At 42.1% G+C, this 22,773-nt stretch overlaps 1 protein-coding gene and 1 long non-coding RNA gene across 2 annotated transcripts in view; one reads left to right on the forward strand and one right to left on the reverse strand.

Annotated features, from left to right (window-relative positions):
* Window positions 1–22,773, reverse strand: part of CALCRL (calcitonin receptor like receptor) — a 496,395-nt gene that overhangs the window by 282,838 nt on the left and 190,784 nt on the right. Inside the window, exon 3 of the mRNA XM_040439799.1 lies at window positions 15,686–15,833. Coding sequence (XP_040295733.1) covers window positions 15,686–15,833 — 148 coding nt within the window. The remainder of the gene's footprint in view (window positions 1–15,685; window positions 15,834–22,773) is intronic.
* Window positions 10,217–21,475, forward strand: LOC121007688. Its single transcript, XR_005780455.1, has 3 exons — window positions 10,217–10,226; window positions 12,363–12,368; window positions 21,334–21,475. It is a non-coding gene; the product is annotated as an uncharacterized LOC121007688 (long non-coding RNA).

Consider the following 22,773-nt stretch of genomic DNA (forward strand, 5'->3'; position numbering starts at 1 on the left):
CCCCTCCCCTCCCGTATCTTCTTATTGGCGGAAGCGGCGGCAGCAGCACAGGGGGGAGGGAGAGACTCCTCCTCCACTGCGCTGCTGAGAACGATCATCTCCTGTGCCCCGCCGCTGTATTGAGCAAAGCTGCGGGTCTAGTCGCAAATGGCGACAAGACTAAAAAGTCTTGTCGCCATTTGTAAATTCTAAGTCGCATTGGCGACCTTTTTGGTCGCCATCTGGAGCCCTGCCTCCTCTTTGCCTCCTCCTCCGATTGTGGTTGATGGTAATCTTGAATTTCAGGTGTCTAGGATTGTGGATTCTCGTATTGTCCGCGGTTCTCTCCAGTACCTCCTTCATTGGGAGGGTTAGGGTCCTGAGGAGAGGATGTGGGTCCCAGTGACGGACATTATATGTGGGTCCCAGTGACGGACATTAAGGCCACTCGTCTCATGAGGGCTTTGCATAGGTCCCATCCTGAGAAGGTGGGCTCTGAGTGTCCGGAGTCCACTCGTAGAAGGAGGGGTACTGTCACCGCCAGATATCTGAGAAGCTCTGACAGACGTTCTTCGGTACCTCTTACTTGAGGTTCTTTTGTTTTGCTTTCGTTTTGTCATCTCGTTTCCCTCTCTCAGCTGTCATCTAGTTGCACTGATTGCATTCCTTTATATCCCCTCCCATACTGCATCACTTTGCGGTTTATACAACTTCCTGGATTGTGCTATGCTAGATGCTGCAACTGCTGCTTCCTCAGATAAGTCTGTTCCTTTATTTGTGTTTTCCCATTGGCTTGATCCTAGGTGACCCTGACTCCCTCCGTATTAAGTGTAGGGAGCTGGTGGTCGTGTCCCCTCACTATTATAGGGTGTTCAGGTGTCATACAGTCGAGGCACGAGGGCATGCAATTATCTATCATAGAGATCTTTGCATGGGCTGAGCAGTCAGGGAGAGCGCTAGGGCTTTTATAGGGCTCACCCTTATGTTCCTTAGTTTGGGATCAAGTCAGTCGGATCTTCATTTGTGTCTTCTAGCTTTCTGCAACACCACCCGTGAGGTTTTGAAGAACTCAGCAATTCTGATATCATAGGTATCCAACTGACAATTTACTAACAGCATTGAACAGAACTGTTAAGAAAAAACGAAAATAGACAGAAGCAAAGGACTTCCTAATTAACAATTACATTTTAGTTAAAGGAAACTAACACCTAAAGGTCAGATTCTCTTAGCAACTTAATCTGAATAGTAGAAACTCTGGATCCAAACCTTCCAATATGTTTGAAAGGCTGCATATTTATTTTGCTGGTGCACCAACATTTATCAATGAACTAACATCCAATATAAGCATTTGTGTGCTGCGTTTACAATATCTAGTAATGATTAGTTTAGTGGGCATGAGTAGGTGGGGTATAATCAGTCTTTGTTTAGGAGAAAATGTATTAATATTTAAGAGCAAAAGAGCCAAAGAAGGCATAAGAATAATCTTATCTCCAGTGACATTTGCAATAATGGTTTGGGCTGCATGCCACAGTCCCATAATATTTGTTTAAAGGCTAAGTACAACTTCGGAGGCAATTTTTGTTTGTTATTGCATTTTACTCAATTTTGGATAAAAATCATATTTCTGATTGGCCTTTATTAAAAATATTGAGTCATTTTTCACAAAGGGTAAACTGTTTTTCTAACTGTGCGACTGGTACTTTCACTTTGTGCCGGTCATCTAATAAACATTATATCTAAGCTACTGAGAGGTCATAAACACTTACTTAAGCTACAATCTTAACAGTAAGATAAGGATTGAGCTTTGATGAGTGTTTATAATGTCAGAGAGCAGAGATAAGGAGCCTCACAAACTGACAGAAAAGAGAAAATCCAGAGGCTGCTACTAAAAAAATCTCAGCTATCTAGAGAAATAGGTTTCCATATTGTTAAAGACCAAATTGAAAAATTATTTTTAGCTCCAAATGAGTACAATGTAATAAAAAAATAATTGCCCTCAAAGATGTACATAGCTTTTAAGTGTTCCTATATGGCCGCAATTTCTCCAACAGTGATTAGTGGGGTACATTTGATTAATCTTATCCAGAGTATAATACAACTGGAAATATATGTCTTGATTATTGCTTTTCGATGAGTAACACATCTAATCATGAGGTACAAAGAATGAAGTGATTTCTGCCACCTGTCCAGAGGAATTATTATGAAGTATGTAAAGTGTAGTGATGCCCTTTGTCTTAGGAAAGAGTGTTAACATGGATTTGTTTTTCTGGGTTGAGTGATCTATCTGGGGGGGGGGGGATTTTTTTTATCAATAACATCTCTAATCTGAAGGAATTTATGAAATGCTCTACTAGGAATGTGTTTTGTAATTCCCAAATGTTGAAAATATAAAGTATTAGACTGGTTGTGTGATGAATCGATCCTCTGTGATCTGCAGATCAAGCATAGATTTGGGATGTTGTCTTCTAGAAAATCCAGTAGGATAAGTTCAAAGGAGCATATGATATTTTTTCTGTTAGAGGAAAGAAATATGTGCCAAACAACATCAGAGGTTCTAATAGAGGCTTAAGGGAAAACTAAAGTTCCAATTGGCGGAAATTATATATGATTTAAGAGAGCTATAACACAGAGGTAATGTTCTAGCTGGACCCACATTTTTCCCTGATCTCCTGACCACAAATAATAAAGTTTATCTATGACAGAGGCATGGAAGTGGTCTTGTATATTAGGCAGTCCCAGTCTGCATGCGTCCCTGTGCTTTGTTATTATCAGATAGGCCATTCTGAATTCTTTTCCATTCCAGAGGAAATGTTGCATTTGTTTGTTGGCCGTTTTGAAGAATGAGTTTGAGATAGATATTGGTAAAATTCTGAACAAATTTAATAAATAGTTTTGGTAACAATATCTTATATACAGAGGTTATCCTAAGCCATTAAAGGGGTTATCCGAGTTATGGGAAAAAAAATTAAAACCTCATAAAACTCATCAGGACATACATATACATTGGTTAAGCTTGATTTCTTAAGAGAAAAAAAAAAACATACTTACAACTTTTCATGGTTCTGTTATTGCTGTGTTTACATGCTGAAGTACATGCTAACAACAATGCCTGAGCTCTCCCTCATGAATATTTTCGTGTCCTGGGGGTGGTATTAGGAGTGTAATGCGTACTTGTTGAGGGGGCCAGGGCTCTAATAACGATACCCAGATGTGGGAGGGGAACAGGTACACTGGGCCATGGAAGTGAGGGAAGGAGCCAGACACATACCCTGCTGCCGAATCAATCTATCACCACGGCTCTGGTAAGGATCGCGCATGCGCAACGCTTACAAACGCCGAGGCTGTGTGAGGAGAGGGAGAGAGGGGGCGGGCACCAAAGGCTCTGACGTCTCGTTTACAGAGCCGGGCCACTCCCTCAAGCAGGGAGAAGCTTGTAAACGAGACGTCAGCACCTGAGCAGGGTTGATGACGTCGGGGGTCACATGAACCAAATCGGCAGTGGCGAAACAGCGCCAAGTCAATAAAGTCAGTGATTTAGAAAAGAGTTTAATATAGTAATATAATAGCTCTTAGCATACATTTATATAACTTGGATAACCCCTTTACATTCTGAGTCATGTATAATTAGACATATCTTTAATAAAGGGGTTGTCCAAGTTCTCTTTATTGATGACCTATCCTCAGAATAGGTCATCAATATCAAATCGGTGGGGGTCTGACACACGGAACCCCCGTTGATTATCTGGTTGAAGAGAAGGGGCGCCTGCCGTGCCACCGCTGCCTTCTCTTCATTGTTTACTTGCTCACCGTCGCACTTGAATAGGGATAAAATTTAAAAAGTGCTGGAGGCTTGCCCAAGAAAAAGAGGGGGGAGGAGGCCCAGGTGGTCTTGGGGATAGTAGACAGTAGCACAGGGGTGCAAAGGTGAAGAAAAAACGGATAAGGGCAGTGTAGTAAGTCTATAGAGGGTTACTACTTTGCTAGTTGGATTTGTGCTTCTGCTTCACAGTATCGATATATTGCAAAAACATATATATCACTGTGTCTGTATAGTTAGTGGTTCTATTTCACAGTCTCAATATATGGTGAGCCTATATATCACTGTGAGTATTTATATTTTGTTATATTGATTCTATTTCAGAGTATCGATATATGGCGACACATGTATCACTGTGTGGGTACTTAAAAAATAATAAAAAATAAAAATAAGTGATGTTAAAAGAATTGTATGAGAAAAAAACGGAAGGCGACTTACTTCACCAGGGAGGGAGATATTGGATAAGCAAAATAAACCTATACCTGCTCCACCCCCGCCGAGATCGCTCGTCAGGTAGTATAAACTTTCCTCCACGTCCCAAATGATGGTAGTCAGGGTTCCAGATGGAGAGTTTTTTTATTGCATAAATGAATAAAAGCTCAACGCGTTTCGGGGTATGTTCCCCTTTCTCAAGAGCAGTGTGGGTTAAAACACATAACAAAGTGCATGATGCCAAGAATATATATAGGTATCTTAATTAAACAATCAGAAATCAATTTACCAAAAGTTTTGGCGGGGACCAGAAGTGGGCGGAGCGTCACCTCCGGTCCTCTCATCTCCCCCAGTCCTCCAGAATACATGGTCCGATTATGTGTAGTGCTTAGATCTATACTTTGGTGCATATTAAAATATGTCAAGGGGGATTATAAGGCGCCCATTAGGGTTCTTACAGCCTGAAATGCTCTATCAGGCTTAGATCGCTCCCGATGCGTTCCACTGTGGAACGCATGCACCCGGTTGGAGGGTGGAGTCTCGGGCGGATATGCGCCATGCGTTCCACCAGTGGAACGCATGTGCAGGAGGACCAAAGAGAAGGTGCCGGCCGAAGGTAGAGCCGTTTGGAAATGCTATGTGGAGCGCACCATGTGGCGGGGCGCTCGGCAGGGCAGGGAGGAGCAGACGTCTGTGCATTTCAGGCTGGAACGCAGAGGCATCAAATGAAGTCTAGAAGGGAAACCCGAACGTGAATGGAGAATGGAGAATCCATGGGAACTATAGACATTAGGGATAAGCTCACATGGAGTCCTTATGTTGAATAGAAAGCCAGATATGTATAGATAAGAGTCCAGATATGTATAAAAGGACAAATGACATGGGTGCTATACAAAAGAATGTTATAAAATATTATAATGGAGTAAAAATAAATGGATACAAATAAAAAGATGTAATAAGTAGTCTGAGGTATTCACATATGGAATATTCCTGGGAGATTAAATCGTGGGTGGTGGTTATATGAATATAATTACAATATAATAAATAATAATTATTTAAAGAAAAAAAAGAAAAAAGAAAATAAAAATAGGAGCAAGGCGTCTCACTGAAGTGAATAGGACGGCTTCTTGTAGCTACATCTGCTCACCACTGTTGCAATGGCGAGCAGGTAAACAATGAAGAGAAGGCATCGCTGCCTTCTCTTCACCCAGTTGATCAGTGGGGGTGTCGGGTGTCACCCCCTCACCGATCACATATTTATGAACTATCCTGAGGATAGGTCATCAACAAAATAACTTGGACAACTCTGTTAATCTTGAGAATAGGGAAAAAAGTAGCCTGGTACAGTTTTTATATAAGAAAGACATTTTTAACCCTAAATATGAAATTTCTTCGGCTGCCAATCTAAAGTAAATGCACGTTTAAGCTCAATGAGTAGCGTAGAGTCAACATGGATAGGTAAGATTTGCAATTTGGTATGGTTTACTTTGTAATAGGATATTTTACTGAATTTATCAATAATTCCATAAGCAGCATCTAAAGAAGTTAAGGGATCTGCAAAGTCACGGTCCCTCCTGTGAGTGAGATGAGAAGATCGGATAGACTTGCTGCACGTGAGGTTATCTGACAGGTCTCTCTGTATGATGTTGTTTGGCAGGATATTACCTCTTTTGAGGTGCCGCTAGTTATCAGTGATGAGGCTCTATTTAGATCCGCCTCACACTGCTGACCATGCGGTTGATAGTTTCTGCTTGGAGTTGCTAGTGCTGGTTTGTCTTGGATCTCCTGCTTCTCCATACATCTCTAAGCTAGTACTTGTTGCCTTCGCTGTTTCTTATTATCTGGTGTGTGTTTCTAGGCCTCAGGGAGACGCAAGTTCCCTTATTCTGGAAGGAAACAGCTGTCTCATCCCCTGTTACCTATCCTAGGGCTCATCAGTTTTAGCAGGGCTTCAGGTATCCGGTGTATGAGTATTTCCACCATCGGGATCTGCTCATACTGGCAGGAGTTAGGGAAAAGCCTAGGGATTACCAGGAGGTCACCATCCCTCTTCCTTAGCTTTTGAGGCCTAGATTGTTGTCTATTCGTTGTGGTGTGTATTTGGTGATTTCCCTTCCCCTTAACCTGTGACATGCAATCATTAAAGGGTAACTGTCATGTTTTCATCAAAAAATCAAGTTTAGCATATGTTACTGCTGCAGCAGCATTATGCATAAAGCAATCTTTAGTTTATTCACATACCACTGTTTTCCTTGAGTTTTTCCTTTAGTTACAGCTGTTTAAACATTTACAATATGAGGACCTTCTCAAGATGGCTCCTCTGCCAGTTCTCTGAGGCCAAAACTGCTTTCCCTCACTTCACATACACACTTGCTGTAGGCCAGCAGCTCCCTGTCAGCCAATCAGATTGTAATTACTGACAGACACGCTTCCTCACTCTGAAGCCTAATGCAGGCATGCAGTGTGAAGGACCGCCCCTCCGTCTTCCTGTCTTTTTAGCCGGAAACAGACAAGCTATAGCAACTGTATTTTAAGGGAGCAGTAGAAAGGAACAGAGGACATTAATGAAAGCTGTTATTATAAGGTAATTACAGATCTTTTGACAATCATTGACAGACTAACTCAGGTAGACATGCCTAGCTCTAATAAACTAGCAAATAAATAAAAAATATGACAGTTACCCTTTAAGATAAAGTCGTTGGCAAATAATGCTAGTTTATGTTTTGCTGGCTCCCCTTTATACCTTTAATGTTAGAGGATTGTCTGATGAGTTCTGCAAGGGGTTCAATAAATAAAATAAAAAGGAGGGGGGAAAAAGGGACATCCTTCCTACTGTCATTAGTTATCATAAATTCTAGGGATGTAGAACAATTTGAAAAAACTTTTGTGGATGGGTTTTTAGTAAAATGCTTTAATGGCAGATAGTTGGCCTGTAAATACGAATTTATCAAAGACAAAGAATGCATTTCAGGTTTTTCTATCAAATGCCTTTTCGGTTTCAAAGGGGAGAAAAGTGGGGATTTTGTTTTGTTTGTATTGTAGGAAGGATATTACGTGTCTAGTATTTCCTGGGGCTTCCCTACCAAGCAAAAATCCTTCTTGGTTACCTTAAGATAAGTAAAATATTTTGCAATCTAGTGGTGATTATTTTCACATATAGCTTCCTATCTCCATTTAAAAGAGATATTGGGTCGTAATTTTGAGTGGAATCTGTTCACGGGTGGACAGGCCATAGACTTTTTGATCACTTTTCATAAAATGTTTTGGGGAAGTAAAGTGATGAAAACATTGTTGTATTGCAAGTTGCATAAAATAATGGAATTTTCTACATTAATCTATGCAGAAATCACTATACTACTGTTAAGTGCTGCCACCTGCTAGCCTAACATAGTAAAATAGTTTATAAGGCCAAAAAAAAGACATCTGTCCATCCAGTTAGGCCTGCAAATTAATCCAGATTAAGGCAAAAAAAAAAGAACTGTGAGGTAGAAGTCAATTTTCACCACTTAAGGGGAAAACAATTCCTTCCAGACTCCAATCAGGCAATCAGAATAACTCCCTGGATCAATGACCCATCTCTAGTAGCTATAGCGTGTAATATTATTACACTCCAGAAATACATCCAAGCCCCTCTTGAATTCCTTTATTGTACTCACCATCACCACCTCCTCAGGCAGAGAGTTCCATAGTCTCACTGCTCTTACCGTAAAGAACCCTTTTCTATGTTTGTGTACAAACCTTCTTTCCTCCAGACGCAGAGGATGTCCCCTAGTCACATTCCTGGGGATATATACCCTGTTTCCTCGAAAATAAGACAGTGTCTTATATTAATTTTTGCTCCCAAAGATTCGCTAGGTCTTATTTTCAGGGGATGTCTTATTTTTCCATGAAGAAAAATACGGTACACATTTATTGTTGAACAAAAAAAAAAGGAAATCAGGGTGGGGAGGGGGATCACTTAAAATGGCACAGGGTGATCAGAGAAGGGAATCAAAATGACACAGGGGTATCAGGGTGGGGAGGGGGATCACTTAAAATGACACAGGGGGATCAGAAGGGGGAATCAAAATGGTACAGGAGAATCAGAGGGGGGGGATTACTATAGCATTTTAGTACCCCCTTCTGATCCTCTTGTGTCATTTTGATTCCCCTCTCTGATCTCCCTGTGTCATTTTAAATGATCCCCCTCACCACCCTGATCCCCCTGTGTCATTTTAAATGATCCACCTCCCCACCCTGATCACCCTGTGTCATTTTGATTACCGTTTTTAGTCTCCCCCCCCCCCCATCTTCAGCAGACATCCCCCACCTTCCATCAGATATTCCCCCCCCTACCTGTCACCCCGTCCCCTGTGTGTCCGTGCAAGCCAAGTTGTGAGACTCCATCAGGGCAGAGCGAGCAGCGGACGGAAGAAGGCGGCAACTTGTCCTGGCGGCGGCTGCGGCCAATCAGTGAGCTCCTTACATTCTGGGGTGGCTTGCTTTATAATCGGGGAGGCATTATGTCCGGCCGATGCTTTATAATCGGGGAGTCATTATGTTCGGCGGATGCTTTATAATCGGGGAGGCATTACGGTATGTTCGGCCGATGCTTTATAAAATCGGGGAGGCCTTATTTTCGGGGGATGCTTTATTATCGGGGAGGCCTTATTTTCGGGGGGATGCCTTATATTACAGCGATAGGCAAAACTAGAGGTAGGTCTTATTTTCGGGAGATGTCTTATTTTCGGGGAAACACGGTAGATGATGGGATAGATCTCTGTACTGACCCCTGATATATTTATACATAGTTATTAGATCTCCCCTCAGTCGTCTTTTTTTCTAAAGTGAATAACCCTAATTTTACAAATCTTTCTGGGTACTGTAGCCCACCCATTTCAGTTATTACTTTAGTTGCCCTCCTTTGTACCCTCTCCAACTCTGCTATGTTTGCCTTGTTCACAGGAGCCCAGAACTGTACACAGTACTCCATGTGTGGTCTGACTGGTGATTTGTAAAGTGGTAGGACTATGTTCTCATCACGGGCATCTATGCTCCTTTTGATGCAACCCATTATCTTATTGGCCTTGGCAGCAGCTGCCTGACACTGGCCTGAACTGTAATATACAGTCGTGGCCAAAAGTTTTGAGAATTACATAAATATTGGAAATTGGAAAAGTTGCTGCTTAGTTTTTTATAATAGCAATTTGCATATACTCCAGAATGTTATGAAGTGTTATCAGATGAATTGCATAGTCATTCTTTGCCATGAAAATTAACTTAATCCCAAAAAAACCTTTCCACTGCATTTCACTGCTGTCATTAAAGAACCTGCTGAGATCATTTCAGTAATCGTCTTGTTAACTCAGGTGAGAATGTTGACGAGCACAAGGCTGGAGATCATTATGTCAGGCTGATTGGGTTAAAATGGCAGACTTGACATGTTAAAAGGAGGGTGATGCTTGAAATCATTGTTCTTCCATTGTTAACCATGGTGACCTGCAAAGAAACGCGTGCAGCCATCATTGCATTGCATAAAAATGGCTTCACAGGCAAGGATATTGTGGCTACTAAGATTGCACCTCAATCAACAATTTATAGGATCATCAAGAACTTCAAGGAAAGAGGTTCAATTCTTGTTAAGAAGGCTTCAGGGCATCCAAGAAAGTCCAGCAAGCACCAGGATCGTCTCCTAAAGAGGATTCAGCTGCGGGATCGGAGTGCCACCAGTGCAGAGCTTGCTCAGGAATGGCAGCAGGCAGGTGTGAGCGCATCTGCACGCACAGTGAGGCGAAGACTTTTGGAAAATGGCCTGGTGTCAAGAAGGGCAGCAAAGAAGCCACTTCTCTCCAAAAAAAACATCAGGGACAGATTGATCTTCTGCAGAAAGTATGATGAATGGACTGCTGAGGACTGGGGCAAAGTCATATTCTCCGATAAAGCCTCTTTCCGATTGTTTGGGGCATCTTGAAAAAGGCTTGTCCGGAGAAGAAAAGGTGAGCGCTACCATGAGTCCTGTGTCATGCCAACAGTAAAGCATCCTGAGACCATTCATGTGTGGGGTTGCTTCTCATCCAAGGGAGTGGGCTCACTCACAATTTTGCCCAAAAACACAGCCATGAATAAAGAATGGTACCAAAACACCCTCCAACAGCAACTTCTTCCAACAATCCAACAACAGTTTGGTGAAGAACAATGCATTTTCCAGCACGATGGAGCACCGTGCCATAGGGCAAAAGTGGTAACTAAGTGGCTCGGGGACCAAAACGTTGACATTTTGGGTCCATGGCCTGGAAACTCCCCAGATCTTAATCCCATTGAGAACTTGTGGTCAATCCTCAAGAGGCGGGTGGACAAACAAAAACCCACTAATTCTGACAAACTCCAAGAAGTGATTATGAAAGAATGGGTTGCTATCAGTCAGGAATTGGCCCAGAAGTTGATTGAGAGCATGCCCAGTCGAATTGCAGAGGTCCTGAAAAAGAAGGGCCAACACTGCAAATACTGACTCTTTGCATAAATGTCATGTAATTGTCGATAAAAGCCTTTGAAACGTATGAAGTGCGTGTAATTATATTTCACTACATCACAGAAACAACTGAAACAAAGATCTAAAAGCAGTTTAGCAGCAAACTTTGTGAAAACTAATATTTGTGTCATTCTCAAAACTTTTGGCCACGACTGTACAAGTAAGGAGCCTGGAAGCCTCAGGCTCAGGCTCATAACTGCAGTGGAACACCTTCCCCACTCTCCGCCGGGGGAGGCGTTCCTTATCTGGAAGAGCTCGCTTTTGGGTTTTATTAAGCATAATTGGACTAATGGATTTATCTAATTTTTGTTTTAATAGATCATTTTATCTATCGTGGGTGTTTTTATCAGAAATAGATTGATTCTACAAAAGGATTTATGCCTAGGAAAATAATAAGTGTAGTCTTTGAGGTAAGAAATTTAATTCTCTGACTTTTCAGTTGGTTGAGGCATCCAATCAATTATCAACAATTGTATTGAAATTTCAACAAAGTAATAATTCTCCATTCATTTTGGCAATGTGTTTTAACAGTTTGTTAACCCTTAGAGGACCCAGGGACTTTCCATTTTTGCATTTTTCTTATCCCTACCATCCTATAGCCATAACTTGTGTTTTTCTGTTAACATAGTCCTACGAGGGCTTTTTTTTTTTTTGCGGGAGATGTTGTACCTTCTAATTACAACATTTAATATTGCATATCATGTACTAGGAAGCTGGAAAAATTCTGTTCTGCCATTGTTTTATAGGTTCTTGGGCAAATTTATAAGACAGGCATTTTAGACGCCGGTCTTAAAGAGGACCTTTCACTGATCCTGACATTGTGAACTAAGTATACAGACATGGAGAGCGGCGCCCGGGGATCTCACTGCACTTACAATTATCCCTGGGCGCCGCTCCATTCTCCCGCTATGCCCTCCGGTATCTTCGGTCACTAAGTTATGGTAGGCGGAGATTTCGGTCACTAAGTTATGGTAGGCGGAGTCTTTTCTCCCAGGCTGTGAGCTCTGCGCTGCGATTGGCCAGCGCTACAGCAGAACAAGGGCAGACTCCGCCTACCATAACTTAGTGACCGAAGATACAGGAGGGCATAGCAGGAGAACGGAGCGGCGCCCAGGGATAATAGTAAGTGCAGTGAGATCCCCGGGCGCTGCTCTCCATGTCTGTATACTTAGTTCACAATGTCAGGATCAGTGAAAGGTCCTCTTTAATAAACCCCTAAGCTGGAGGTGGATCAGCTGCAGTTATGAAGAGGTGCAAGCTGAGCTGTCTTATATTTAGACCTTTTGGTAAACGAGATGGTCCTGCCCACTCCCTACCCCCCCCCCCCCCCCACACACACACACACACACTTTTTGACCAAAAAATGTCAAACTGGCCATTTAGATTTTTCTGCCGTTACTTTGTTCACCGTATGGAATAAATTATTTTATATTTTAATACTACAGCTGCGGCGATGCTTATGATATTAGTTTTTTTAGTGTTAAGTCAATAAACTAGAATATCATCGAAAAGTTAAAGGGGTTGTCCACTTTTTTATATTGATGACCTATCCTCAAGTTAAGTCATCAATATCAGATTGGCAGAGGGTCGATTCCTGGCACCTCCGCCAATCAGATGTTTGAAGAGAAAGCAGTGCTTGTAAGAGCATTGACTTCTCATCATGGTTTACCTGCTCACTGTCGCAACAGCAGCAGATGAAATTACTACTGCTCTGTCCCTATTCGCTTCTATGGAACGGCTCATTATTGTTCAAGTAAATAGGATGGTGCCATCCCATTGAAGCTAATGGAGACGGAGCAGTTGTAATTACATCTGCTCACTGCTGCAGTTGCATCGGCGAGCAGGTAAACAGTTAAGAGAAGTTAGTGTTCTTATGAGTGCTCCTTTATTTTCAAACAGCTGATCGGCAGGAATGCTGGGAGTCAGCCCACCCCCCCCCCTCGACACTGATCTGATATTGATTACCTATTCTGCGGATAGGTCATCAATATAAAAAAAAGGAGACAATCCCTTTACTTTATTTCAGTAATTCAATTTCAAAAGGTGAAACATATATTATATAGATTTATTACACACAGAGTGACTTCAAGATTTTATTTCTTTTAATGTTCATGATTATAGCTTACAGCTAATGAAAATCCAGAAGTTAATATGTCATAAAATTTGATTATAAAAGACCAATTGAAAAAATTATTTTTTAATACAGAAATGTTGGCCTACTGAAAAGTATTTACAGTATATGCACTCAATACCCGGTCGGGGCTTCTTTTGCATGAATTATTGCCTCAATGCAGGGTGGTATGGAGATAATCAGCCTGTGGCACTACTGAACAGTGATGGCCAGCTCGCAGTGTTCGCCAGCGAACACATGCGGGCTGCCATCTTAACTCACAAGTCTGGCGATGCACAGAAAAGGAAATCAGCATCTCCATAAAGCTTGTTAGCAGAGAGAAGCATGAAAGGCTTTAAAATTTCCTGGTAGACAGCTGCACTGACTTTGGACTTGATATAACACAGTGGACCAACACCAGATGACATGGCTCCTTAAACCATTAATGAATGTGGAAACTGCACACTGGACCTCGAGCAACGTGAATTGTGTGCCTTTCCACTCTTTCTCCAGACTCTGGGACCTTGATTTCCAAAATTTTATTTCATCTGAAAACAGGATTTTGGAACAGTGAGCAACAGTCCAGTCCTTGTTCTCCTTAGCCCAGGTAAGACGCTTATGATGTAGTCTCTGGGTCATGAGTAGCTTGACACAAGGAATGCGACAGTTGTAGCCCATGTGCTAGATACGTCTGTGTGGTGGCTCTCGAAGCACTGACTCCAGTCACAGTCCCCTCCTTATGAATCTCCCACAAATTCTTGAATGGCCTTTTCTTGATAATCCTTTCAAGGTTGCGGTTATCCCTGCTGCTTGTGCATCTTTTTCTACCACATTTTTTCCCCTTTCTTTCAATTCTCCATTAATATGCTTGTATAAAGCACTCTGTGAACAGCCAGCTTATTTACCAAATGACCTTTTGTGGCTTACCCTCATTGTGGAGGGTTGTCAATGACTGTCCTCTGGACAACAGTCAAGACAGCAGTCTTCCCTATGATTGTGTAGCCTACTAAACCAGATTGAGGGACTAAATAAAGGCTAGGAAACCTTTGCAGTTGTTTTGCATTGATTAGCTGATTAGAGTGTGACACCATGAGCATACAATATTGAACCTTTTCACAATATTCTAATTTTCTAAGATATAGATTTTTGGGTTTTCATTAGCTGTAAGTCATAATGATCAACATTAAAAGAAACACTTGAAATAGATCACTCTGTGTATAGTCAATCTATGTAATTTATGAGTAATTTAATTAACTTTTTGATGAAATTCTAATTTATTGAGATGCACCTGTATGCATAATCTCATCACCCATCTCCGATACTGATGTTTTAAATGGAGATATCAATTTCTTAAAATCTTCCTTTAAGAAATTCCTAAGCGCCTCAAGCAAGTCTTTCAATATATTCTCAAAGACTTCCTTGTCGCTAGTCTGGGATCTAGCTAAGGCATCAAGATTTGAAGCTCTTCCTCTTCTTTCTTAGTAAGAGCATTAATGTAGAGGATGATGGACTGTTTGTGATTTTTGTGATACAGGGGATGAAAAATGTGAGTCACAGGAGCCCGTGGACCTCTCTGGTGCCTACGCCATCTTTAGAACTCTCGTGATGGTCTAACATGCTCACATACCTCGGTGTTATGGCCCTCATTTGCTTTTTGTTTACAGGCCTGGGCCAGTTCTGAATAGCATCAATTTTGTTTATTTGAGGCTTAATGACATCTCACCCAATTGTGTAGCTTCTTCCTGTCCAAATGGCACATTTTTTAGGATTTGCCTTCCTGCTTCCAGCATAAAGTTAGAACTGCTTTTACTCTGGGACGGTGACTCTTACAATCTGGACTATGTATGATCACATAATCCAGGTGGGCAGGTCCATATTTTTTATGCAATGTTAAAATCTTATCTACCACTGGAATGTGGCTGGAGCCATATGCAAACCAAATGGAAGAACCGCATATTGAAAGTGCCCATCCGGGGTGGTAAAGTCTGATTTGGCATCCTCCGTCAATGTTACTTGCCAGTAGCCTTTTGTAAGGTCTAAGTTTATGAAATACCTGGCATCACCCAGTCTACCCATCAGTTTGTCCATCCGTGGCATTGTGTAAGCATACAAAATATAGCATTCCTAATGTCATTCCAGAAGATTAAACTGCCATCAGTTTTTGGGATTAAGACTATAGGGATTTCACCTGTCACTATGTGATTCCTCTATAACCCTCATTTTTTACATAATTTGCATTTCCCCTGTAATTGCTTTGCACCTAGCATCAGGTACCCTGTATCGCCTTTGGTTTTGACATGTTCAGTAAGACTTCTGCATGCGGTAGCTTTATGCTCCCAAGTCTCTTTGGTAATATCCAAAAAACCTCGCCATATGTGAGCCAAAAAAAAAATATTACTGTAATTTGAAAATACAAATTGACAGCACTCCAAAATTGCAGGTGAAATATTATGTGATTTATTCAGCCGGACATAACTTTAGGCAACGTTTCGGGCTATATGTAGCCCTTCATCAGGCCCAATGGATATACACGGGTGGTTGAGGAGCAGGCTAATCAATCACCAGTGTATATCCATTGGGCCTGATGAAGGGCTACATATAGCCCACAACGTTGCCTAAAGTTATGTCCGGCTGAATAAATCACATAATATTTCACCTGCAATTCTGGAGTGCTGTCAATTTGTTTATGCAACAAGAATAGGGTCCCATAGGTGGATTTAGGGACCGGCATAGACAAGCACCCTACGAAAAGCCAGTAATTGAATGAGTGCTGTGATCAACCATATTTGAAATACTGTAATTTGAATAAAAAGAATTCATGGTCAATTGGAAAACTTACCTTCCTTTGTTTGTGTTGGCTCCTGCATTATTTTCTGATAGCACTCAAACTGTGCTGTCATAATCTTGTTCCTTGTAACACCAACTGCTTGAAAAGGTGGCTCCACTATTTCTGGAGGCTCTTCCTTCTGGTCATACATTGTATGAGTCTATGAAAAATGTAAATAAATGTGTACAGTAAAACATTGACCAGGTGAGTTTCAAAGGAATAGCTTATGGCTAGGGCTATACTGTGACTTTTTGTAGTGTTACTGATTGACCTTAAAGGGTAACTGTTGCTTTAGTTTAGGGACTGGAATGTTTAACATTTTTGTAAAATAGTTTATTCGGGAAAAATATTTGTTCTAGAAAACAGGGTGTAAAGAGTCTTCTTAGCAAATCTGTAACTTAGCGTTGCTAAGCAGAGTCTGTACTGAGCGCTGAAGATGCCTGTATATAACATACAGAGACTTCCAGTCTGCCTCTCTAGTCCCTTAATAGGTACATGTTTCCTAATTATCATTGCCCATCATCCTGCCTGTCACACAGGCGTTTTCAGCACTCAATGGAAGACTGAAGATAGGCTCTACTTAGCAACGCTAAGTAGACTTTTTACACCGTTTTCTTTAACCCCTTAAGGACCGGGCTCATTTTCACCTAAAAGACCAGGCCATTTTTTTGCAAATCTGACCAATGTCACTTTATGTGTGAATAACTTTAAAACGCTTTTACTTAACCAGGCCATTCTGAGATTGTTTTTCATCACATATTGTTCTTCATGACACTGGTAAAATGGAGTAAAAAAAAAAAACCTCATTTTTATTTATAAAAAAAATACAAAATTTACAAAAAAAATGGAAAAATGTGTAAATTCACAAGTTTCAATTTCTCTACTTCTATAATACATAGTAATACCTACAAAAATAGTTATTAATTTATATTCCCCATATGTCTACTTCATGTATCATGGATCATTTTGGGAATGCCATTTTATTTTTTGGGGAAGTTACAAGTTTAGAAGCAAATCTTAAAATTTTTCAGAAATTTTCCAAAACCCACTTTTTAAGGACCAGTTCAGGTTGGAAGTCACTTTGTGAGACTTACATAATAGACATCACCCAAAAATGACCCTATTTTAGAAACTACACCCCTCAAGGTATTCAAAACTGATTTTACAAACTTTGCTAACCCTTTAGGTGTTCCACAAGAGTTATTGGCAAATGGAGATGAAATTTCAGAATTTAAATTTTTGGCAAATTTTCCATTTTAATCCATTTTTTCCAGTAACAAAGCAAGGGTTAACAGTCGAACAAACTCAATATTTATTGCCCTGATTCTGTAGTTTATAGAAACACCCAATATGTGGTAGTAAAATGCTGTATGACCAAAAGGCAGGGCGCACAAGGAAAGGAGCGCCATATGGTTTCTGGAAGGCAGATTTTGCTAGGCATTTTTTTTTTACACCATGTCTCATTTTAAGCCCCTTCTAATGCACCCCTAAAGTAGAAACTCCAAAAAAGTTACCCCATTTTGGAAACTACGGGATAAGGTGGAAGTTTTGTTGGGACGATTTTTAGGGTACATATTCTTGGTTGCTCTATATTATATTTTTGTGAGGCAAGGTTACAAAAAATAGAAATTCAAAAATTTCATCTCCATTTGACAATAACTCTTGTGGAACACCTAAAGGGTTAACAAAGTTTGTAAAATCAGTTTTGAATACCTTGAGGGGTGTAGTTTCCAAAATGGGGTCACTTTTTTGAAGTTTCTAATTGTAGGGGTGCATCAGGGGGGCTTCAAATGGGACATGGTGTAAATAAACCAGTCCAGCAAAATCTGCCTTCCAGAAACCATATGGTGTAACTTTTCTTCTGCGCCCTGCCGTGTGCCCGTACAGTAGTTTACGACCACATACGGGGTGTTTCTATAAACTACAGAATCAGGGCAATAAATATTGAGTTTTGTTTGGCTCTTAACCCTTGCTTTGTTACTGGAAAAAATTGATTAAAATGGAAAATTTGCCCAAAAATTGAAATTCAGAAATTTCATCTTCATTTGATAATAACTCTTGTAGAACAACTAAAGGGTTAACAATGTTTGTAAAATAAGTTTTGAATACCTTGAGGGGTGTAGTTTCTTAGATGGGGTCACTTTCATGGAGTTTCTACCCTAGGGGTGCATCAGGAGGGCTTCAAGTGGGACATGGTGTCAAAAAAGCAGTCCAGCAAAATCTGCCTTCCAAAAACCATATGGATCTCCTTTCCTTGTGCGCCCTGCCGTTTGGCCATACAGCATGTTACAACCACATATGGGGTGTTTCTGCAAACGACAGAATCAGTGCAATAAATATAGAGTTTTGTTTGACTGTTAACCCTTGCTTTGTTAACGGAAAAAATGGATTAAAATGGAAAATTTGGCAAAAAATAGCAGTTATGGCACAGTTTTTATTTTATTTTTTTGACTATGTTCATTTGAGGGGTTAGGTCATGTGTTTTTTTTATAGACCAGATTCTTACGGACGCTGCAATACCCAATAGGTCTACTTTTTAAAATTTATTTAGGTTTTACACTATAATATCCTTTTTTTAAACAAAAAACATTTTAGTATCTCCATAGTCTGAGAGTCAGTTTTTTTTTTTTTGTTAGCCAATTGTCTTAGTTAGGGGCTCATTTTTTGCGGGATGAGAGACCAGTTTTATTGGCACTATTTTGGGGTGCATATGACTTTTTGATCACTTGCTATTACACTTTTTGTGATGTAAGGTGACAGAAAAATGGCTTTTTTTACACCATTTTATTATTTTTTTTGACTGTTCATCTGAGGGGTTAGGTCATGTAGTATTTTTATAGTTCAGAATCCTACGGACGCGGCGATACCTAATATATATACTTTTTTTTATTTATTTTAGTTTTACAAAATAATATAAAAGAGCCATAGTTTATTTTTATTTTTTTCTGGGCTATTGTCTGTGGCCAAATAAAATTAAAATTGGGGAAGGGAATTATAAATTTAGTACTCCATGGAAGTGTGGTACTCCCTGAAGCAACCGTCAATGCAGAGGCCCGGATGATCGGGGCACGTGTCACACTGAGTGGTGGTTTCCTTCCGTATCCCCCTCCTGTGACACACTCTGCACTTTTTTTGGGACCGTCCCTTCTTTCCAGTATGGGGGACCACACCTGGAAAGTGTTGGCCAGGGACGATCCGGGTGCCACCAGTTTCTGAGGTACTCCGGCCTGCTCTTTCCCAGTCAGAAAAGATCAGGGCCTTGAGGACTGCCTCATAGAACTGGAGGAATTCCCCTGTGTTGCCAGCGCTCTGGGATAGCACAAAATAGTTGTACAAGGCAACCTGTACTAAGTAGACCGCAACTATTTTGTACCATGCCCGGGTTTTGCGCATGGCGTTATATGGCTTTAGGACTTGATCAGAGAGATCAACTCCTCCCATATACCGATTGTAGTCCACGATACAATCGAGTTTAAGGAACGTTGCCGCGGTACCTCGCACAGGGACAGGGGTGATACAGTTACTGTGAATTGTGGACAGTACAAGGACATCCCTCTTGTCCTTATATCTGACCAACAACAGGTTTCCACTGGGGATAGGTACCTGGAGGGGGTGGGTAGGGAGGCCGCGTTGATTTTTCTGCACGGTCCCACAAGCGGACGTGGATCTGGCGGCGAGGGACTGGAACAAGGAGATACTAGTATAAAAGTTATCCACGTACAGGTGGTAACCTTCATCTAGAAGTGGGTGCCATAAGGTCCCACACAAGTCTCCCGCTAACACCCAGAGTGGGGGGACATTCTCGGGGTTCAATAAGGGAATCTCGCCCCTTGTATACACGAAACTTGTAAGTGTACCCTGAGGTACTCTCACAAAGTTTGTACAGCTTCACGCCATACCTCGCCCGCTTTGAGGGAACATACTGGCGGAAAATGAGTCTCCCCTTGAAAGCAATGAGAGACTCATCAACAGCGACCTCCCTTCCAGGTACATAGGCCTCCAATTTGGCCCTGAAGTGATCGATGACCGGCCTGATTTTGTACAGGCAGTCATAGGCAGGATCACCTTGGGGGGGGGACATGCTGCATTATCTGCATAATGCAGGCATTTCCGAATGGCCTCAAAACAGGAACGTGTCATGGCCATACAGTAGAGCGCGGTCTGGAAGAGGACGTCCCCACTCCAGTACTGCCTGACACTGGGTTTTTTGACTAGGCCCATGTGCACCACAAGGCCCCAAAACATCCTCATCTCGCCTGCACTGACTTGAGTCCAGCCACCGGACCTAGCCAAAAAGGAGCCCGGGTGTTGAGCAATGAACTGTTGGGCGAACAAGTTTGTTTGCTCCACCGTCAGATTCACAAAGTGGTCACTGAAAGAAAAAAACTAAAAAGTCATATTCAGTGAAGCCCACTGTGGGAATCTGGATTCCTGGTTGGCCAACAAAGTCAGGAATCACGGGCTCAAAATCCTCTGGGGTACACCAAACAAGTTCAACGGTAGGGGGCTCAGGTGGACTTATTTGGTGGGCCGGAAAACTAGTACAAGCCCCAGGGCTGCTCATACTAGTGTGGGCTACAGGGTCCCTGGCATGGGGGTCCCCTGGCTCTGCATGGCGGCGTCTCCGCTGCCTTGGGGGCTCATCATCATCACTAGATGATGAGGAGGACGCGGATGACAAGAGGAAAGTGGGGTCATCCTCGTCCTCACTGGGGCTCTCGGAGTCGGAGAGCAGCTGGGCATATGCCTCCTCGGTCGAGAACATCCAGCCGGCCATAGGGGAGTGTGTGTGTGCGTGTAAAACTTTAGTGTGCGTGTGTGTGGGGGGACGGGTGTTCATGTTCACTTATACCATACCCTAACCCACCCTAAACCTAACAGAAATAATAATAATTAAAGCACCCCCCCCCCCCAAAAAAAAAAAAAAAAAAAAAGATTTTAACTCGCTGATCAGCGGTCCGAAGCTGATCCGCAGTGGGGTGGGCGATGCGCTAACAGTGGCCAGATGCTAAGAGTGCCGGCCACAGTCAGCGCACGCACACACAAAAAATTTAAAACACGCTTGCGCCCAAAACAAATGTGTGTGTGTGTGAGGGGGGGGGGGGGGGGCAGCACCCTTGGGGGGTCTAGGGTCGCACAGCTGAGTGTGCTGTGGACCCCAGACACCAAATCAGGGTGAAGCACATTATCCCTTAGTCTCCCTGCCTAATCTAACCTTTCCCTAAACACTATGGTGGGGTGCTGGGCTCAGAGGTGGACAGACAGGCTCCTCTCTCCTGGCTCCACGGAAGCAGTGTAAAGGAAGAGAGGAGAGCTGGGGGAAGTTAAACCCTTCCTCCCGTCCAGCCAATAGGATGCGATCCTGAGAGGTGACTGCCAACTCTCAGGATCTAAGGATGGTGATTGGTGGTGTATTATCACACCGATCACCATCCTATTCCGGGTTATCGGGTCACCAGAGAGCCGAATGACCCGCAAACGCAGCAAACTGCGATCACCGATACGGCGGGGTCACAGGACCCCCCTCGGCATTGTCACAGAATGCCTGCTGAATGATTTCAGCAGGCACTCTGTTCCCATCACCGCCCGCCGTACTGCGGTGATCGGAAATACACGGGGCATACAGGTACGCCCTGTGTGCTTAAGGACTTGGACATCAGGGCGTACCATGCTCAACCTGCGGCCCTCCAGCTGTTGCAAAACTACAACTCACAGCATGCCTGAACAGCCTACAGCAGGGCATTGTGGGAGTTGTAGTTTTACAACAGGTGGAGAGCCGCCGGTTGAGCATGCCTAGTTTACAGAAATCCCATGGGGGCAGAGGAGGAGAAGCAAGACTTCTCAAATGGGGTAAGCGTAGACTGCGAGAGGAATTGTGGAAATAAAGAGGAAATAAAACTATTTTATAGTTGAGAACATCTCAAACATGAGGTATAGGATCTACAGGATAAGAGAGAAGGGGTGTGTCGTGAAGGGAGGCAGGAATGAGAGGATTTTCCACTAGAGACTAGAGGTGCGAGTGGACCCAGAATAGACACCAACACAGATTTATGAGGCAAAGTGTCTCCACAAGTTAACTACCTACTCTAACAGAGAATAAGGAGATACTGTATGTATTAATAGAACACTGACAAGCAACCAAAAGACCTCCTGTGCCTGGACGGAACCACTAGGGTGTTCCATCTCAATCCATAAAGCCTCATTCCCACGACCGTGTTTTGGTCAGTGATATCCATCAGTGATTGTGAGCCAAAACCATTGAGTGGAGCCTCCACAGAGATAAGGTACAAGGAGAAGATCTGCACCTGTTCTGTGTTTAGAGCCACACCTGGTTTTGACTCACAATCCAAGTTAGAAATCACTGACCAAACACTGATGTGTGAATAAAGTATAACTCAATCCATAACTTGTTAGACCTATGTCTAAAAGAGGTCTAACACACACTTACTAATGGAAGCTCGATAATATAATGTAAAATCTGGGAAGCCAATGCCCCCTTTGGAATTATGTCGCAACAGGATACTATATTTTAGTTTAGGGAGAGTATCCATTTTTACATATAAAATTTTTTTATTAAAGGAAAGCTAAATATAGGCATAGTAACATCATCATAGTCTGTTAATCAACAACATGTGGCTGATAATGATGCCACAAAAGTGCAAATTAACAAAAGTAAAATATGGGAGGGAGAGGGAAGGGTTTACATACAAAGGGAGACATGTCCAAGCTAATGCTCACAGCACAAACAGTATCAGAGATGAGCGGCAGGGGCAATATTCGAATCGGCAAAACTGAAAATTTGCGATAAAATTCGCAATATGAAAATTCGCGATCAACAATACTCCTATAGGCAACTTTCCTATTGGTTGCTAGAGATGTTGCTAAGTGCCGATATTCGCGATAAATTTGCGATTAGAATATTCGTGAATACGAATATGTAGCACTTTGAAGAAAACAGAGATTTGGAGCAGCTCTCACCTGCCAAGGATTCCACTGTTATAGCACGGAACAACTCCTTCACCCGAATCAGGAGAAATACGGAAGTATGAAGAAAAAGAGGTTTTGTCCAGCTTGTGGTTGTGGTAATCCAAAGGCTTCTT

The sequence above is a fragment of the Bufo bufo genome, chromosome 7 (assembly GCF_905171765.1).
Source record: "Bufo bufo chromosome 7, aBufBuf1.1, whole genome shotgun sequence".
NCBI lineage: Eukaryota > Metazoa > Chordata > Amphibia > Anura > Bufonidae > Bufo > Bufo bufo.